Raw genomic sequence first — 18,995 nt, 5'->3', positions numbered from 1 at the left:
TTAGCAAAACTTAATTCTCAAAGAGGGCGGCACGGTGGCGCAGCAGGTAGTGTCGCAGTCACACAGCTCTGGACCCACCGCGACCCTGAACTGGATAAGTGGTTACAGATAATGAATGAATAATTCTCAAAGACTTGGAGTTAACTGTGCACTGTCTAAGAAAGCGTGTCAGTTGTCATGATTTTTGCTGTTTTGTGGAACAAGGGACTTCACAAGTCTGGAAATTAGGCACATTTTGTAGATTCTGGTTAGTTAAAATAAGGTTATGCACTGGCCTCAGTGCACACTGAAGTGAGAGAGAGAGAGAGAGAGAGAGAGAAGGCTAATGCTGAAGTCTTATTTGGGTGGCACTCTGTTGCAAAGCAGAGTGATTTCCTGGCCAAGCTCTTTCTCTCAGCTCTTCTGAGAGCTGAGCGTGTGGAAGATAAAGTGTGAGTGAAGATGCCAACTGACAAAATGTTGTCAGATTTCTCAAGCAAAGAGTTTGATACTTGCCTGCATCTGATGTGAGAGTGATTCAAAGATGTAAATGTGATCATCAGTCTCACTGAACAAATAGGAATTTCAGTTAATACAATGAAAGTATGGTATTACAGTTGTGAAAAATGTCATACTTTTAATTGAGACATGGCAAATTGAACTCATTCATGAACAATTGCTTCTAGAATGGGAATGTGGCTGAATCATTGGGAAATGCAGTCATTGCAACGAATGAGCATTACACTTTTGGATGTACAGACCTTTGCAAAAGTCAGAGACATAGTTTAATTTTTTTACTTACTTGAGCAAGTAAACATAGTAAAACTGTTTTCAATATTCAGTGCATCTATGCTTTGCCATTACTACAGCTCAAAATTCAGTCTTAGTTGTTTCTCATGTTCCCTCACATTTATCTCAAAGTTGAAAGCACTGAGCCTGTCACATGGAAAAATAATACTGCTTATTTTGAATGTTATTTAGATTAGGGACAAATACGTATTCACTGTGTACTCAGTGTACAGCGGAATTTGTGAATACAGGGAATAAGAAGGCACACACACACACACACACAAAAAGATGTTATTTGGACTTGTGGTCATGCTGTTCATTGCTGCATTTAATTTTAACTACACTTTTTCCAATTCTTGTTTATGTAGTTTATGGCTTTAGTTTCTCTTACAATAAAAATGCTGATAATACATGTTTGACTAATATACTGTAAGAATGGTCAATTTTCTTCCCAAAAATGAATATTGTGATTTGATAATGTTTTGGGAAGTTAAGGCTGAATGAGTTTATTATGTACCATAACATATATTTCACGTTACTGATGGCACATATAATTGGTCTATGTTTTGTTGAAACTGATTGAAGATGATTTAGAAATAATATAACTTCTCAAAAGTTGATGACATAACTGCTTTGACTTTTCTGCCAAAACGCATTAAGGAATTAAGTTATTCATTGTTATTCAGGAGATATACCTGATGACACTGTGTTAATATTTGCATAAGAAAAGTGCAAAGGGAAATAATTAGGAAAAAAAACAGGACACAACTGCCCTTTAATTCACTCATTTACTGTAACTGATGTATGCTCTTCAGGTGCCTACATGAAATCATTGGGCACAAAGCAGGAACACACTCTGGACAGAGAACCAATCCATCACAGGGCATTACACACTAAACCAGTCACTCTCACCCACCTTGTGGACACTTTCAAACAGCCCATCTACCTACCAGCTTGTGTTTGGACTGCGGGACGAAGCCACAGCACCCACACAGCAAATTCACCAGTGTTAAATCAACACCATTAGTGTAAAAATGTAAACTTGTCAACACTCTCAGTGTTAATTTAACACTAATAGTGTTGATTTAACACTAGTGAGTTTACTGTGCAGAGGAAACCCACACAGACATGGGCAGAACACACCAAACGTCTCACAGACACTGACTCAACACACCACCCTAGGAACCACAACACACCACTCCACTACCGTGCTACACTACAGCTGAAGATAGGCTAACAAATATGTCAACATTATGTATATTCAAAAAGCATGTTCAAAAAATGTCTTTTATTTATTCTTTCATTCCAAATTTAGCATGAGAAAAACTTCAGTTGTAAAATATATTATATTATTATTATAATATAAATATATTATCTCATACAATTAAACAGTACAATATCTTTCTGGCAATTCTATCACAATCACAAACTGACTGTACAAAACAAAAATGGAAAGAAATGAAATGTAGAATAAAGTAATGTAGCTCCCCTTGATATTAGATATACTTTATCTCAAACATACTGTGTTCAGTAAAATCTCATAGAAATACTCATCAGAGAGCAAAATATGATTTATTTTATTCACACAAACATACAGTGTACATAGAATGTGCTATCAAGGATACACTCTTTTTACATAAAGACATTTATTTATAAGACATTCTATAATGGAAATATGTATGTATACACACAAAATCACAGCAATAACAACATCAACAACAACAACAATAATAATAATAATTTGTGAATTATATTGCTGCTGTATCTTATTTAATTTTAAGCACAGCAGTTGTTGTTTACATTGTTGTAATTTTTCATAATATATTCCCAATAGAAATAGCTTGGAATGAAATATCTTTACATTATATTACAATACAAAATAAGAATGTTTTGCCTACTTCTGTAAATTTGTTTTCATGGAGATATTTAATTATAAAATTGCAGATGCTAATGCTCTAACCTAAAGCAATGCCTCCAAACAGCTAAGGTCTTATAATTTACCAAGTTATTTTTTTCCTACTTTCGAAAGAACTACTTAGAGTCTTAAAAATAATTTACTGAAACGCTTTTAGAAGCTTACATTTGGATATATTTTGAAACTGGACTTGAAATTAGATACACTAATTCAGCTGCTTTGGATATGAATCAACAAAGCACTAAGGAAGATTATGAATTGTTTAGATTGCAAGGAACAGTGGAGTGGTGTTAAAGAACACCAGACAACATCCACATTTCTGCACTTATGGGAATCATGAAACACTAGTAACGTCATTTATCCCATTGACCAGTAAAATAAATAAAATTTCACTCCTTAAAAAGAGGAAAGACACTGAGTCAACTAATTTCACCATTTCCTACCAGAAATTAGACTTTCATTTAAACCATCATAGATTTATCACATTGACCAACTGTTCTACTGCCTTCCAGCATGTTATTTCATTCAAATAACTCACTTGTAAACTTCCCATTTAAGAATTTAACAGTCCTTTCCATTCCTTCTTTCATTCTCACCAAGTACCCACCTGTCACAAACTTTTCTGTACCTTCAGCACACTATTCACTTACAGCTCTTCTTAATATTAGCATTCTTTATTAGACTGGCTTTGAATTTCCTCTCTGAGCTGAATTGCCAGAACTTAAAACAAATACACATTCATTTTCTAAAGGAAAATTATATGACATTATTATAATTTAAAAAACTAAATTAACAACAGAAGTTAACTTGCAATAAAAATAATTTCTCTCTTCTCTTCTCTTCTCTTCTCTTCTCTTCTCTTCTCTTCTCTTCTCTTCTCACTTTCGCAGCAGTAGCTGTTGTGGTCCCAGCATGACTTTATTGATGAAATTGACAATAGCAGTGGCAGGCTGTTCTGGGTCAAGCTCAGCAAACAGATGACACACATTTCCCATTCCACTACCACTGCGGCGAGCTACAAAACCAAACATTCTACACAAACACACACACACAAAAGAGGAAGAGGGTAAGAGAGAGAAAAACAGTGGTGGTGAAAATAAGGAAAAAGATGATCTTTGATACTTGATGAATGTGAATAACCTTGATGATTATAAATGTGCTGTTACTGCAAAATAATCCATTCACATTTTTTAACATATATTCTTAAACCAAGTGAATTTTATTAATTTTACAGAGGACTTAATGGACTGTTAGGAGACTTACCCAAAAAACGCGTGCCAAACAGTGCCATGTAGAAGGCAGCACCGCCAATTCTTAAGGACATTTTATGTCCCATTAAAAAAAAAAAAGGGAAAAAAAAAAACAAAAAAAAACAACACTTTTTTCTCTTGATCTAATTATAATCAGCCGTGTTTGCTGGCTATTTCTTCAGCGTTGTTTTTTTGGTTGTTTTTTTTTTTTTTTGCTTTTTTTTGTACGGGAATTATAGGGATAATTTATAGCTTAGCTTTATAGGATAGCTTACAGCCACCAGATTAGTATCATGGAAAGTGCATGCCAAAAAAAAAACAATTCACTTTTTACTGCACTTTAGTTTAACAGTTAAGTCTGGGAAGCTTGTATGGGAAATTCATCTTAGACCACAACCATCAAAGTAACTTCATGTGCTGGACAACCGACATGCAACAAGAAAATCACAAATACAAAAAGCATACAGAACACATAAGACACATATAAAGCACTTACTTTTTGGAGCTATTCTCAGCATTAGTCCACCTGGCACACAAATGCACACATATATACAATATACGCACATATACAAGCAACATGTACAAGCTGAGCAAGCAAGAAAATTGGCCAAATAAAAATACATACTGGCCACAATACAGTGGCATTCAAATATCTATATCTGATCAGTAATATAATGGGCATTAAGAAACCCCAGTGTATTTTAAAAGAAAGCAGAGCAAGTAAATATTGTAATATTTAATTAATAATAAATAGTAAGAAAATTGTAGAATGCTGTAAATACATTATCATAAACCAGAGATACGATCATGCTTATGTATAAAATGAGCACCCAGGTTTAAAAACTATGTTTTTCAATTACAAATGAATTACAAGTGATTACAAATATTTCATATATTATCTCTCGATAATTCACTATAATTAAAAGTTTCAGGGAAACTTTCTGTGCATTAAGAGCAGGGCTGAAAAACCACAGCTGAATCCCTGTAACCTTTGATCCCTCAGACAACACATTTTATAGCTCAGCATGATTCTGTGATGGTTATCACCGTATGTGCATGGGAATACTTGGATAAACTATTGTCAACAAACATATTTGCTTGCTGCTTCTACATAGGCAATTTAAGACTATGTACTATGCACAGTTGAAGCTGTAGGTCAACAATGTCCAGAAATACTGCCAACAGGAATATACATATTTACAAGCAACATATGTTGCCTCATTGACAAGGTCTTTTTCAGGGAGATCCATGTATATTACAGTCTAAATATTACAACTGCATGGCTGAGAGTATATATCTGTATAGGTGTTGGATGGACGTGCTGCAGAACAAACCTGTATCCATTTGAAACTGTGTTGCACATTATGAAGTGTAAAATACAACAATGGAGGTGCCACAGGATTTAAAACAAACCCATGAAAAAAATCATACATGTTGTTGATAATTAAACTGTATTGCAAGTTGTCACATTAATTACAGCATTTGCTAATAAGGAATAGTGCAGCTATGTGAATAAGAGATGAACGCTTACCTTTGATCCTGTGGATCCAAGCTGCTGAATGTAACACTGTGAATGGGGTAATGTCTCCTGAAGAACAGCCTATGAGTGAAGGGATGGGACAGAAGAACAGATGGACATTCAAAGATGACTTATAAGGTGTCATGTTTAGCCTCAAGGACAAGCTTCAAGTTACAAATTAGAGGCTATAATGCATTGTGCTTTGTGTGTTTGTGCTCGTGTTAGAGAATGTATACCTGCGCTGATTGTCTGTAAGGGTAATGCCCTGTGTAGACACTTTGAAATGGACAACAGTTGCTGAAGGGCAGGGGTCCTGAGTCAGTGTGCATTTTATTGCCCTGGAGATGGCTTGTGGGCCAGTCAAAGACTCGGTGTCCACAGAATTTAAATAAAGAACATTACAAGCTTAGAGAGAAACGGAGAGACCGAAGAGAAAAGAAAGAAAAAGAAAAGAAATACAAAGAGAGAGAGAGAGAGATTAGAGAGTCAGTAACAATCTAGTTATTAGTGTTTTACTGATCTATAAAATCTGATGCAGCTCATATTATATCAGAAGAAATACTGAACTAATTGTTGTCTAATTAAAAAGGCCTGTCAAGAATGGGTAGTTGGGCATCATTTAAAAGTGACTGAGAGAAACAGATGTAATTTTGTATTTGCATGTATCACTGAGAAATCAGGGCTGGATACATACAAAGTGATATCTATGAAAACAGAGCAGATGAGAACAGATGATCAGACAGTTGGACTAACACTCACCAGCCCCCTGTTTGAGCAGGTCTGCTGCTGTACTGGTGTTGGTGCCATTATGCAGTTCCTGCAACTCTCCTACAATATCTGAAACACACAGACCAACACAATCAAACCCAGCATTTGACTTTATATTTTTGTCCCTTAGGAGGGAAATAATATTAACGTGCCTTCAAAGGTACAACACCATCCCTATAATTCACTGTATATTAACAGTACCCAACAGACAAAGGAGATTCCAAGGTGCAATACCTTCACCCAGGGATATAAGAGGCAGAGAGAGGAATATAATGCATGTAATTCATGCAAATGATTTACTCTGATGAATTTAGGTACCTTAAAATCACAGAAATATAGAGTTTAAAGAATACTCCGGTGAAGTTTTATATATTCTATGTCATTTACATATCAAGTTTCGCCAAAAATCCATCCATTTCAGAGCCTACACTCTAAATACATTTATCACATATATCAATTTAATTTATTCAGGTAATATTCATGTATTAGCACATGTATGTGTGTGTGAATGACATACCTTTATCTGGGATGCGTAGTGTGCAGGGCAGAGAGACTGGTATGATGGAGTGTTGATATACTAGAGCAGACAGAGAGCCTACAAAGTGACCCAATGCAAAAACATAAAACACCCATTTTAGAAATTGTCCAGCAGGAGGCACTGATATCAACACAGCCCAGACAAAATTCTTTCTTACCAAAATAGGCTTCATTCTGACAGCCTTTGATTTTGACTCCTTTTGGGCCACTCTCAATTAGGAAGTGCCTGACCAACTGCTCCTGAGTATTGTAGTTGTTGCCATGGTTGATTGCATGGGATGGAGGTATTGCCACTTTAAGGGCCAATCCATATGCACCCTGGAATGATTTGCTGTCTCTTATCAGGAAACAACCAGGTTCCTTGTCTTTCAGAACTGCAATTGCTAAAATAAAATTGGCAAAGCAAGATACTGGAGTCATTCTTATTTGTAATACAATTTTTAACTTAGTAAAAGTTTTTTGTCCTTGTAAATAGTTAAATAATTTAATAAAAATGCTTTATACTTCTGAAAATCATTGTTGATTGGTCTCACCCTGATCTCGGGAGATGCCTGGCTTATACCAAAACTTGGAGCTATCTTGCACAAACTTGGAACTGACCCTGCTCTCTGGCTCCTCCAATCCTTTAGGGGGCACAGCTTTGTGTTTGATTAAAGAAGGCAGTTCCTTTGACATGGGTGAGGGGGAAACTTGCAGCTGTGGGGAAGCAGTGGAGAGTCCTGTGTTTGTTAGCACTGAGGCGGTGCTAGAGGACGGCACCTGGAGAGAAGGGGCATTCTGTTTTTCAGGTAAGGGAGGTTGAGGAGTGGAGGCAGGAATAGTAATAGCAGTGTAACCTGTGTAGGGAACATGAGGGACAGTGAGGAGAGGGTAACTGGGTGATGCCAAGGGGAATGAAGGTGTGACATAGCCATCAGGCACTGGGGAAGGAGCTCTCAAATCACTGCTGCTACCCTCCTCATTGAATGAGCCTCCATCAGTCAGAGGGGTCAGTCTCTGGCCTTCAACACAGTTGCCCAGTAAAGGGAGTTCAGAGCAAGAACTTCTCTCAGAAGGACAAGTAGAAGGTCGAGGAGATGTTGAGGAGGACTTGAGGATTGGGCGGAGAAACACCTCCTTTTTCTGTTCCATCTCTTGGCCACTGATGCTTGGGGATTGTGCTGGAGTTGTTTCTTTTATCTCCACAACAGGTACAGGGGATTCTGCTCTTAGAGGTGTGGAAGGCGGGTCAGAATTTGGGCAAGGCTCACTCGAGATGCTTGTGGAGTACGTGGATGCCATTACAGCAGAATCCTTTGTGTCACAGTCCTGTGACTCTGGGATGAGTTCACCCTCCTGGGGTTCACTGCCTTCAGTAGAGGCATGCCTTGGAATATGTTCTCCCCGTGTGGCTTGTCCTTGGGCAGTTTCTTGCTCCAGTGGATGTCCTACACTGGAATACAAAATGGATCTTTGGTAAATACTGAGCTCTGAGTTGAACATGTATATACATCAATTTGTACAAATCTAAGTCCAGCACCTCACATTTACATTGAACAATCACTAGATCAGGAACACTTACCTTGTATCTACACTCGTTGTCAATTTGATCTGCTCCATTAACCATAGTTCTACAATTACAGACTGTAGTCCACCTGTTTCTCTGCATACATCCTTATCCTCATTTCCCCCTGCCCCTCAATGGCCAGGACACCCATAGCGCAGGTATGATTTTGGGGGTCGATCTTTTCAGAGCTGAAGTGAGACTGATGTGGTGGTGATGTGTTAGTGTGTTTTGCTGAGTAAAGTATGCAGAAAAACATGTGGGCTACAGTCTGTAATTGTAGAAGTACCAAGTGCCTCTGAATGGTGAAATTGCTTCAGATGAGTGTTTCATATATGACCATATATAACTGATATTGCACTCACCAATTGTCAGCTTGCAGAGAAAGATTGTCAATGTGAACTTTTGCCAGACCGCCCTGGGGAGTTTGTGTCTCTGAAAACAGAAGCAAATATATATATATATATATATATATATATATATATATATATATATATATAGTAATGTATATGTATTTTTTAAAAATTGATAGAGTTAAGTCACACTAATTCAAAGCTAAAATTAAGTCCAAATCCAGCCTGTTAATATTTGACAGAAAATACAAAAAAAAAACTGCTTCTAGTGCTTCTGTGATCAGTGTGATGTGTCATACCTGTGTGGTTGTGCTGGAGACTGTGTTCTCCTAGAGGGGCCTTTGGGCTATGTGAATATGAAAGCGTCTCAACACTGGCTCTTTTTGTGGAAGGAGTGAGAGCCGGGGGAGATGTGTTTGGAGAATGACCCATGGAGGAATATCCAGGACTCTCTCTGACTTGGGGAGGGGAGTAGGGACAGGGCGGATGAGGGCTATGGTAACCACTGCTGTGGGGGCTTGGATATGAACTGGAAGGAGGATCAGATCTGTAGTCCAGTACAAAATCTTGTTTAGAGACCGAATGGCAATGCTCGTGTCCATAAGATGACATCATTGGTGGCACTGCTGTTCTGTGCCTCCAGAACTCTGGCCCCTGAGCTTTGTCCCAGTGAGACTCCATGGCTCTATCTCTAGCCCAATGCACAGGGCCCTCCCTCCTGCATCCGAACCCTGCCTCTCGAGACCAAGGAACACTTTCTAACTGGCTTATGCGGAAAGACTGGAGGCTGAGGTCTTCCCGCAGATGGGAACAGTCCCTGCAAGTACAAGATGTGGGTGGAGATGAACTGTAGTGTAACTCACGGTAAGGACTAGAGGGCACAGAATGGTGTGACGGTAGAGAAGGTGGAATGTGGGTGAGGCCATGGGAGTGAGCGGAATAATGGAAGAGAGGGTATGCTTCTCCAGAACAGAACAAGCGAGTCTGTGCAGGTAATGTGTGTGCGTGGGAATATGGAGTAGTGTGTAGACGTGATGAGTGGGTGCGGATATCTTGTGATGGATAAACATAAAGACCCCGAGATTGCTGAGGGCATGTATGATGTGGACAGCGCCCTCTATCCCACAAGAGGTCTGACTGACACAAACACACGTCTCGGACAGGCAATGGGGAAGATGTGAGGCTGCATGGAAGCGTGTGGTGTTTAGGATGGAGTTTTTGAGGATGTGTACTGGGTAGGTCAGGGACACAGTATGTTTGGGGATGAGAATATGGACGACCACAGCAGGGGCTGTCCAATTTGAGAGCAGGACAGTCACCATCATCTAGTATTGCTGTCTCCCTGTCCCTGTGTTTCTCACTCTGTCTCTCCAAGGCCCTCTTTTTGTCTTCTGTTTCTGTATGGGGAGGAGGAAGGGGAGGTTCTTCCAGAAGCTCAGAGGGGGTGGAGGAATGTCCTGAGTCAGAGCTGGGCGAGACAGGCTGGAAGGGCTGGGATGTGCTGGTGGTGGTGGGACTGGGAGTGGAAGGATCCATTTCTGTTTTGCAGCTGTTAGAACTGGAAACAGGAATACGACGCTTCTTCACCTGAGCATACAGACTGCCATCCAGTGGCCCACGTGTGTGACAGATATCTATATATACACACAAAAAAGAAGAATAAAAACCCTGTTATTTTCCAATATATGTGTTTTTGTATTAAGAAGTATTTAGGTCAGTCATCCCTCTGGTCTTGAATTGTTCCAGATTTTCCTTTTCGTACTTGCATACAGTGGAATTTGAGTTCTTAACTCGTGTTTATTGATAGTCAGAAAACATGTTATTTCTTGCTAATTCAAGGAATAAGGTTTAAAAGACTGTTGGTCCCCCCCCTCCAACGGTGTTTGGAAACTCTAATAGGCGTCTTGTCTGTGACGTAGATGGTGGACAACAACTCTAGAAGTCACACTTAATTTAATGCAAAATGACGAAAAGGTGTGTTGTTTTTGGCTGCAATCATTCAATGTACAGTGGGACATCTGTGCACAAATGGCCCAAAGATCCCAAAATATCCAGAAAATTGACTAAATTTGTCAACTTTAAACGGGCACTTTGGAAAGGACCATCCGCTCACTCCGTTATCTGTAGCTCATTTTACTGGCGGTTTTCCAACAATATGGGCATGTAAGGACACCAACGAAAGGTGTTCAAGAGCCTCTGTATACATTGAGGTAAACAGGGTAAGTACACTTACTTTGCCTGTTTTAGTTGGTGTTTGTTAACGTTAGCTTTACTTGTTAAACTCAGTAGTTCAGATTATACTCGGCTACGTAGTTGCATTACGGAGGTTTATAGTGTCGGATGAATTCGAGTTCGACTTCGATCACATTTACAAGAATAACGGTACCTCTAAATTTGAGGATAGCTTATTGCTAGGCTATTGTCATGAATAATGTTTGTTATTTAGCTAGCTAGATACTGTCATAACAGTGTTTTACGGCGGCGTTCTTCAGCTGTTGTCCACCAGTGACGTCACGATTGCGTTCAAGAATTTCCGTAGCGAGCTCGGGTTTTTCCGTCAATTTAATACAATTGTCAGTTTTAAAACAAATTAAGCTGCTATTTTCATTTTAATTCATACTTATATATGTCAGTAACTAAAATAATGTGAAATATTCATGGAGGTCCATTAAGTGGTGTTTAGCCTTTAACTCACAAATGCATATTTTGTTCAAGCTGGCAACAGCAGCTATGAAACTCATATTTGTGAGTGAAGTGGGTTTTTTATTGTGGTGTCATGGGCATTATGTCACACTACACAACACTTCCTTGCCCCCAACTCTCATATTGGGTTCTGATGCTGGAATTAACTACAACAAAACTGTGTCAAAATCCAGCTAAATTCATGCAGTGTGAGGCCGGCATAAAATCATCAGGTGTTTGGAGCAAGAAAAACACAGAATATTTGTGTGACTTTGCGCAAGGTCTCAATGAAATGCTGTTCTTGGCGTATGTAAGGGTGAGAGTCAGAGCTTTGCTTTGTAGAAATACAAACCTTCTGTGCTGTCCTGATAATGAAGATTAAAATTTTCGTAAGAGTCCCACCGTACTACAGGATCTGTACCACTGAAATCCACCTTGCCCCCAGGGTCATTCTGCTGAAAATCTGCTCCATAGGGCACAAACACACATACAGTAATACTGATAATAAGACTCTTAACAGAGGTAAGTGTGTTAGAGTGTGAGTGTAGACAGTAGTGACTGACACAACACTATGGTGTGGATGTGGATGGTTGTGCAGTGGGTACCTTTTGCCTGCTCAGGACTGGAGGAAAACACCAGCTCTACTTTAGCATCAGCTGGATACCGCTTATCTGTAAACCATGAAGACAAACTATATATGTGTCTCTATTTAAGTGCAACATCATTAGAATTTTATGTTTAAGATTAAATAAATTACAAATTTACACAGTGCCCAACAGCTTCTACACTGTCAGAAAAACTGTGATGGTACCCTCAAGGACACACATTCCATCCTTTAGTTAGGGAACATAGTTGTATGCTATTCTATTATAATGGGAGTTTTTAAAAATTGTGTTAATTAAATGTGCCCAATTTCATCTCCAGGATGTATTATTATTATTATTATTATTATTATTATTATTAATGTTCTTTTATTTTTTCACAGTTTTATAATGAAATCTTATATATATATATATATATATATATATATATATATATATATATTCACCTCTCCTTCTGGAGAAGATAATGTAATGTACCATTAGGGAACACGACTTGACTGTTGTACTTTTAAAGGCACATTTACAGTTTATACCTTCAGTGAAAAAAAATGTTCCTGTATAGTACCTTTTTACTGAGAGTGCATGTTGTCTATTTTTATTTTTCAGCAATACCTCAGAGGCTTCAAATTGTTTCTCAGAATAGATGTTGATTTTCAAATAAAATCTACTTTTTAACTGAAAATTTTTTATGTACAACCCCAATTCCAGTGAAGAAAAACATAAATAAAAACAGAATACAATGATTTGCAAATCCTTTTCAATCCATATTCAATTGACTACACTACAAAGACAAGATATTTAATGCTCAAACGAATAAGCTTTATTTATTTATTTTTTTTTTTTTTGCAAATATTCACTCAATTTAAAATTGAGGCAGGCAGGCCAGTCTAGTACCCATTTAGGGACTAGACTACCCGTCTAATACCAGTTTAGACTAGTCTGTTTTACACAACATCTCTACTTCATTGGAATTGGGGTTGTATTACCACACTGTCAGGAGTCATAACAATAGTTCTTAATTGCTGTTTTTTAATCAAGAGAATATACATGAAAGTTAGCCTCCAACATTTGAACAGCACTGTATATTAGGACTGGCAACCCAATCACTGTGCATATGAATATAATGAATATGTGTGTTTGTACATCTCTTTGTTTACCTATGCATGCAATGTCCAGTTCTCGTTTGCCGAACCAAAGCTGAGCTCCATGAACTGTACAGGTATGAAACTGTACTCTGAATACACACTCCCGCTCATGCAAGCCTGCATGGCAATGATAACACTTTATCTAGAGAGAGAGAGAGAGAGAGAGAGAGAGAGAGAGAGACCAAGTAGAGAGAAAAGGGACAGAAATGAAAGAAAATAACAAAGGAGATAGGGGATGTATATGTCTTTTTCTTTCAGGTATTTCAATACACTACCTTTCAAAAGTGGTATATATAATTAATTCATTCATTCATACCCTGGTGCGGGTGCCAGTCCATCACAGAGCAACAGGCATTCGCACATTCATTCACACTTATGGACCCTGTGAGAAGCCAATTCATGTTTCGTGTTTCTGCCAATTCGTGTTTCTTCTCATGGTCCAAAAACACATGTTGGTAGGTGGACTGGCGATTCAAATGTGTCTGTGGGTGTGAGTGTGTTGCCTTGTGAAGGACTGGTGCCTCCTCCAGGGTGTGTTCCTGCCCCACACCTAGTGATTCAGGGTAGGCTCTGGAAACACTGCGACCCTGAACTGGATTGACGGTTACAGACAATGAATGAATGAAATTTAAATGTGAGCTAGATAACAGAAGGTACTTTATTCTGCTTGAATTTAATATTTTAAGTCATATTTTTATTGAAAATGAAGAAAAAATAGAAGAAGTGATACTCATTAAGCCCTTGTCAGAAAAGCTACACGCTATATTTAACCCATCCATGGCGATGAACATAAACATTTGTGACCAATGATTTTCTTGCGCACACACACTCTCTCTCTCTCTCTCTCTCTCTCACTCACACACACACACACACACACACACACACACACTAAGGGCAGGGAGCAAACACAGGAAAAAATGCTAATCCTTCATACACCCTACACCCATTATTGCTTGTGTTGCTGTGTTGTTTGGAGTATGTGTGTGTTAGTATGTGTTTCTGGCTTGGTGTGTGATGACTGGAGTAGGCAGAGAATTATCCACCATCTGGAAGGCTTGAGTGATGTTGGATAAGGGCTCTGTCAGTCTCCCAATACACCAAGCCCAAATACTGATGTGTTCGCTTGTTCTGTCTCCCACAATCCTATTAGGCCATAGGTAATAAAGGGCATGCATAGGGTGGCTGGCTGTGCCTCAGTGCCCATTTCTGGTGATTCTACATTATTATAACTTCATTCTAACATGGTGCCTGCATTTTCAGTTACTCTGGAATCCTCTACAAATCTGTTTATCATTCTGGACAACCATAAAAATTTCTAATTTCTACACAAGACTATTGCTGAAACCCATACAGTTGTTATTACCATCATAAATACAATTATTTTGTACAGTAAATAAAATCACTGAAATATGTTGTAACTGATGTTTTTTTGCAGCATGCTTTTTATGTACTGCATACCTACATGCATAATTTATGACATTAAAGCTGAAGAATCTTTCTTACCATAATGTCCCCCTTCATCAGTAGAGCTGGTTCAATACTGATGCACAGTATTTTGTTTCTGGAGCCTTCAATGTTACTGCAGCACACATTTAGAAACAGTGGTCATGCATTGTGGTCACACCCAGTGATCATACAGTTATAGAACCAGGCTAAATCACAGTCACACAATCAGCAGACTCACTATAATCCTGAGGTGTACACCAACTTCAGACACTGATAGATCTTTATGAAAGATGAGTAGCCTGGAAATAAGAAAGAAAAGACAGAGATAGATAGATAGATTTATATGAATACAAATATATATATATATATATATATATATATATATATATATATATATACTTATACTTTTATTTCCTGCATTATTTATAATATCGTATATAGCGTGTGATGCTGTATACCTCCTTCTGGTTGGTAGTCGTTTAGAGCTGGAATATGAACCTGCTGCAGGAGCAGAGGTGAGCTGTTAATCTTGATTGTGCCAGTCAGAAGTCCAGAAAAATAATAAATATATCTGAAAGGGAGAATAAATATATATATGGGAAGACATATATACTTGTATGTATAATGTAAAATACGTATTGAATATGAGTAATCAGATAATATAATTTCATGTGACCTTCAATTTTCAAACTAATTGGTAATGACTCATATCCCACTCATACCACATGCATCAATCATCAAACCTTTAACCACATAAAGTTGTAAAGTAAGCTCAAGTAATTGGAATAAATGGTTTCTGACATGCAGTGAAATACTGTTATCCAGAAAATGACAGAAATAGTGAGACCATTTAGACTTGTAATGTCTTTGAATAGACTTTTCTATTGTCCATTTCTATTTAAAGCCATAAAACATGGGAGGGGAAACGTTTTCGCTCTGGGTGACAAATTAATATGTAGATATGTGGCTTTGGGATATAGACATTGTGGGGCAGTCAGGAATGTTTATGAATGAAATGCATATTCAACCTGGTTCAATGGCTGAATGGATAGTGTAAAATGTACTAATTTTATTTACATAACCAATGGCTATTGCAGAAAGCATACTCATATAGCCAATAAAAATTTAGGTTGTATCTGTGAGCGTGCATAAGGTTGAGTGGAGGGCTGCATGGGCCACATCTTCCCTACCTCTGTAATTAAATGTCAAAACTCTAGGCTTCTGAGATAAAAGTAGGTGTGTCAGATTTTTCTGCAAACTATTCCTTAAAGCTAGTGTTGTGGACAATTGTATGACAGAGTTTTAGGGCCGCGGCACTGAAAAAAATAAAAAAACATTCTGATAATAAAGTCAGAATTCTGAGAATAATCTTGGAATAAAAGATCATCATAATTCTGAGAATAAAGTCAGAATATTTAGAGAAACATTGTTTTGGGTTATTTTTTATTATAATATGTAGACAGACAGGCTCACAGTCTGTGAACCATAAAGTGAGTTGTGAAAGAAGCAGTCAGTGAAGTAAACAGATTTATTTATTAAATGCATCCACATGACATGTCAACTAAACCCCTTCAGTGCAGCCCCCTGACTGTGATGCATACTGCTTTAGTTTATTGTACAAGTCCACAATTCGTAATGTGATGGAGCCTTGTGGGCACACTGGAGTTCCACGCTGGATCATTAACTGTATCTACTGAAACTACTTGCCATCTTCTGAATAAATGGATTCTTGCACCAATTCAGGATTTAAATACTAATCAAAATAGGGTCCTGATATGGCAAAGAACTGAGATCTATACCATAGTATGACTTCAGCAACACACTGTCTGTCTGCCCCATTATATGTGCAGCGAATTATTCCAAGATATTTCTCAGAATTCTGACTTTATTCTTGGAATCTTATTTATTTTTTCTTTCAATGCCATGGCCCTAAACCTCCATCATACAATTGTAATAAAAACTTTTAGCAAATAGTTTTTCTAAGAATATATTCCTTAAGATGTTTAAATTATATTAGAGCAGTACAAAACCTGAGACAAGGCATGAAAGGCTGGGCTTGTTAGTGATATACCTGTTTTGAGAAGGCTGAAGAGCGGGTGAGATTTTGTCTTCACAGAACTTTCTCATGGCAACAGTGGTCAGAGCTTGATCTGCCCTGAAAAAACAGAGATGGACAAAAATGTATAAAATCATAAAAATGCGTAAACTGAATAAAATAGTAAATATGGGTTTGCGTGTGTGTGTGTGTGTGTGTGTGTATGTGTTTACCCAGCTGAGATTTTGCTGTAGTGCATGTAAGCTGCTACTATCACTCCAGCTTTTCCTCTGTTTCCCTGAGAAATACATTTATAATTGTATTACATTCATTCACCTTCTGCAAGCACATCATTTTAATTATTGTCACCATGAATCCAGAGTGAATAAAGTCATTTATTCGCATTTGGCAGGCAGAGAAATGTAAAGAATTACATTATGAATCTTATGTAATATTAGGAGTACTTCAAAATGACTCCAGTTGGCATAGTGTTGTGTCTAAGTTGTGCCTAAGCTGGGATTCAAACTGTTTTATGCTGTTTGGAGGGGAGCAGTGTCACCCATTACACTTCAAACAACCACTGGGATTCCTATTCTAGACCCTTGTTCATCAGCTGTTAAGGTGAGTTAGGCATGTTAAAACAAAGAAACATTAAATTATTGTCTCTGTCCTGTTTTGATATAACATGAAAGATGCCACTAGCACAAGGTTTGTTGCTAGTCTTTCAAGGGCACAAGAGCCATGTTTAGGTGTACTTTGTCCTGATACCTTGCAGTGCAGCACGACAACATGGCATGGGTCAGAGTTTAACCAGGCCTCCATGATCTTACACACAGCACAGATCTTATCCAGAGGAGGAGCATGCAGGTCTGGCCAGCCAAACTCCTCCACCTGAGGGAAGAGCAGAAAAATCAGCCTCTGGACTTAAAAATACTTTAATGGATACATGTTTAGAATGGAGATGCAGGGTGTGCTGCCTTACTCCCCACTCCCTATCTATGTAGCTAAGTAGGTAAGAAGCATTTTAATCACTATTAAACTTTACAGAACTGTGTAATAGGTCACTGTATTTTGCATCAGTCAATCCCAATGCTTGCTAATAATGCTAATGAAGACTGTTACAACAAAGTCAGCTAGCTAGCAGGCTAGTTAAAACAAGAGGTTTTTAGCCAACAGACACAAAAACATAACAAAGCTATAATGAACAAATACAGAGTAAACTGATTGCACCCAAATGCTGTCCATGTAGTCAGCTTGGTAATGACACACAGAAATAGATTATACCTTGGGGTTTAATCTGCAGATGTCATGGCGTTTCTCAGACAGGTTGATGACCTGAAAACATGGAACAGAGTAATGTCAATATAATCCCTGGAAATGTACTATTCAAAATACAGCCCCGTTTGATTGCACTGTAAAAAATATTCAAATATTCTGAATATGAAGATTTGCCAGATTGGAGATCATAGTTGACAAAACACCAACAACAACAAGGTAAATAGGTAATTACATGGCTTTATTTATCACTCTATTATTATTGTTATTATTATTTTTGCAAATATTATATAAAGCTTTAAGGGCACCTTTTTAATACTTAATATTTATTTGTGATTACTGTACATAAAATAATTGTTAATATAAGAAGTGAATGTACAATGACTAAAAATCTTACAAATCTGACCATAAACTTATCCTGGTGTTTAGATTTTAACATGGCTGCCACTTCCTTCAAGTTGCCATGATAATGATGCTCCTTCAGGTGGGGCAGGAAGAAGACTGAGATGATTCTTTCAGTGATGTAAATCAGGTCAAAATCATATCGGCTCTCCATCACTCTGTCCATCACTCCCTCTGTGCTCTCAACACTTTAACAAACAGAGGTATAACACATATGTATACCATCTGCTTTGTGCACAACAATTAGCATGCCATTATCCATTCACTATGTGGTTTTATACATACCAGAGAGACACCTTCTTCTGGCCTTGGGATGACTGAGAGAACAAGAGAGTGAGTTAGAGGTTGGAATGGAGTCAGAGGGGGTGAGACTTGACCAAAAAAGATCTCATATGCCTCACAGACAAAACAAACAGTAGCTCTGGCTCTCTACGTAAAGTGTCCAATAGAGTTAAAAAAAAAAAAACAAGGTTCTGAGACTTGTCACAATAGTAGAACTTGGTCCTTTATAGATCCATTTACCATGCTGCTATCATTTCCTTTATCCAAATATGTAAAAATCATTGTTTCCTTATTAAAGAAATATGACAACAATTCAATATCGTTAATTTCTCTTACTTACTTGACAAAAATATTAACCCAAATTCAAGCCATTTTTCTGAAAAATACCTTAACAGTATTTTTTTTTTTCTCGGTTCAGCTGATATAATTTTGATATCACACTCATTATCATGTTATTTACTTTAATACTACAT

The 18,995-nt window shown here is 37.8% G+C and overlaps 1 protein-coding gene across 1 annotated transcript; it reads right to left on the bottom strand.

The window, feature by feature from the left end:
- Positions 1-3,561: 3,561 nt before the first annotated feature.
- Positions 3,562-18,406, bottom strand: tns2b (tensin 2b). Its single transcript, XM_066664815.1, has 21 exons — positions 18,245-18,406; positions 17,848-17,898; positions 17,332-17,454; positions 16,797-16,861; positions 16,600-16,683; positions 14,987-15,099; positions 14,767-14,827; positions 14,586-14,661; positions 13,095-13,224; positions 11,941-12,006; positions 11,688-11,801; positions 8,953-10,287; positions 8,666-8,735; positions 7,291-8,189; positions 6,916-7,140; positions 6,738-6,815; positions 6,212-6,289; positions 5,689-5,857; positions 5,465-5,533; positions 4,430-4,459; positions 3,562-3,715 (listed from the first exon to the last, which is right to left on the bottom strand). The coding sequence occupies exons 1-21, from the start codon at positions 18,404-18,406 to the stop codon at positions 3,562-3,564; spliced, it is 4,152 nt and encodes a 1,383-aa protein (XP_066520912.1).
- Between the last annotated feature and the right edge of the window lie 589 nt (positions 18,407-18,995).

Source organism: Hoplias malabaricus, chromosome 3 (assembly GCF_029633855.1).
Source record: "Hoplias malabaricus isolate fHopMal1 chromosome 3, fHopMal1.hap1, whole genome shotgun sequence".
NCBI lineage: Eukaryota > Metazoa > Chordata > Actinopteri > Characiformes > Erythrinidae > Hoplias > Hoplias malabaricus.
The sequence above is the reverse complement of the archived record's forward strand: the minus strand, read 5'-3'. Positions and strand labels throughout refer to the sequence as shown.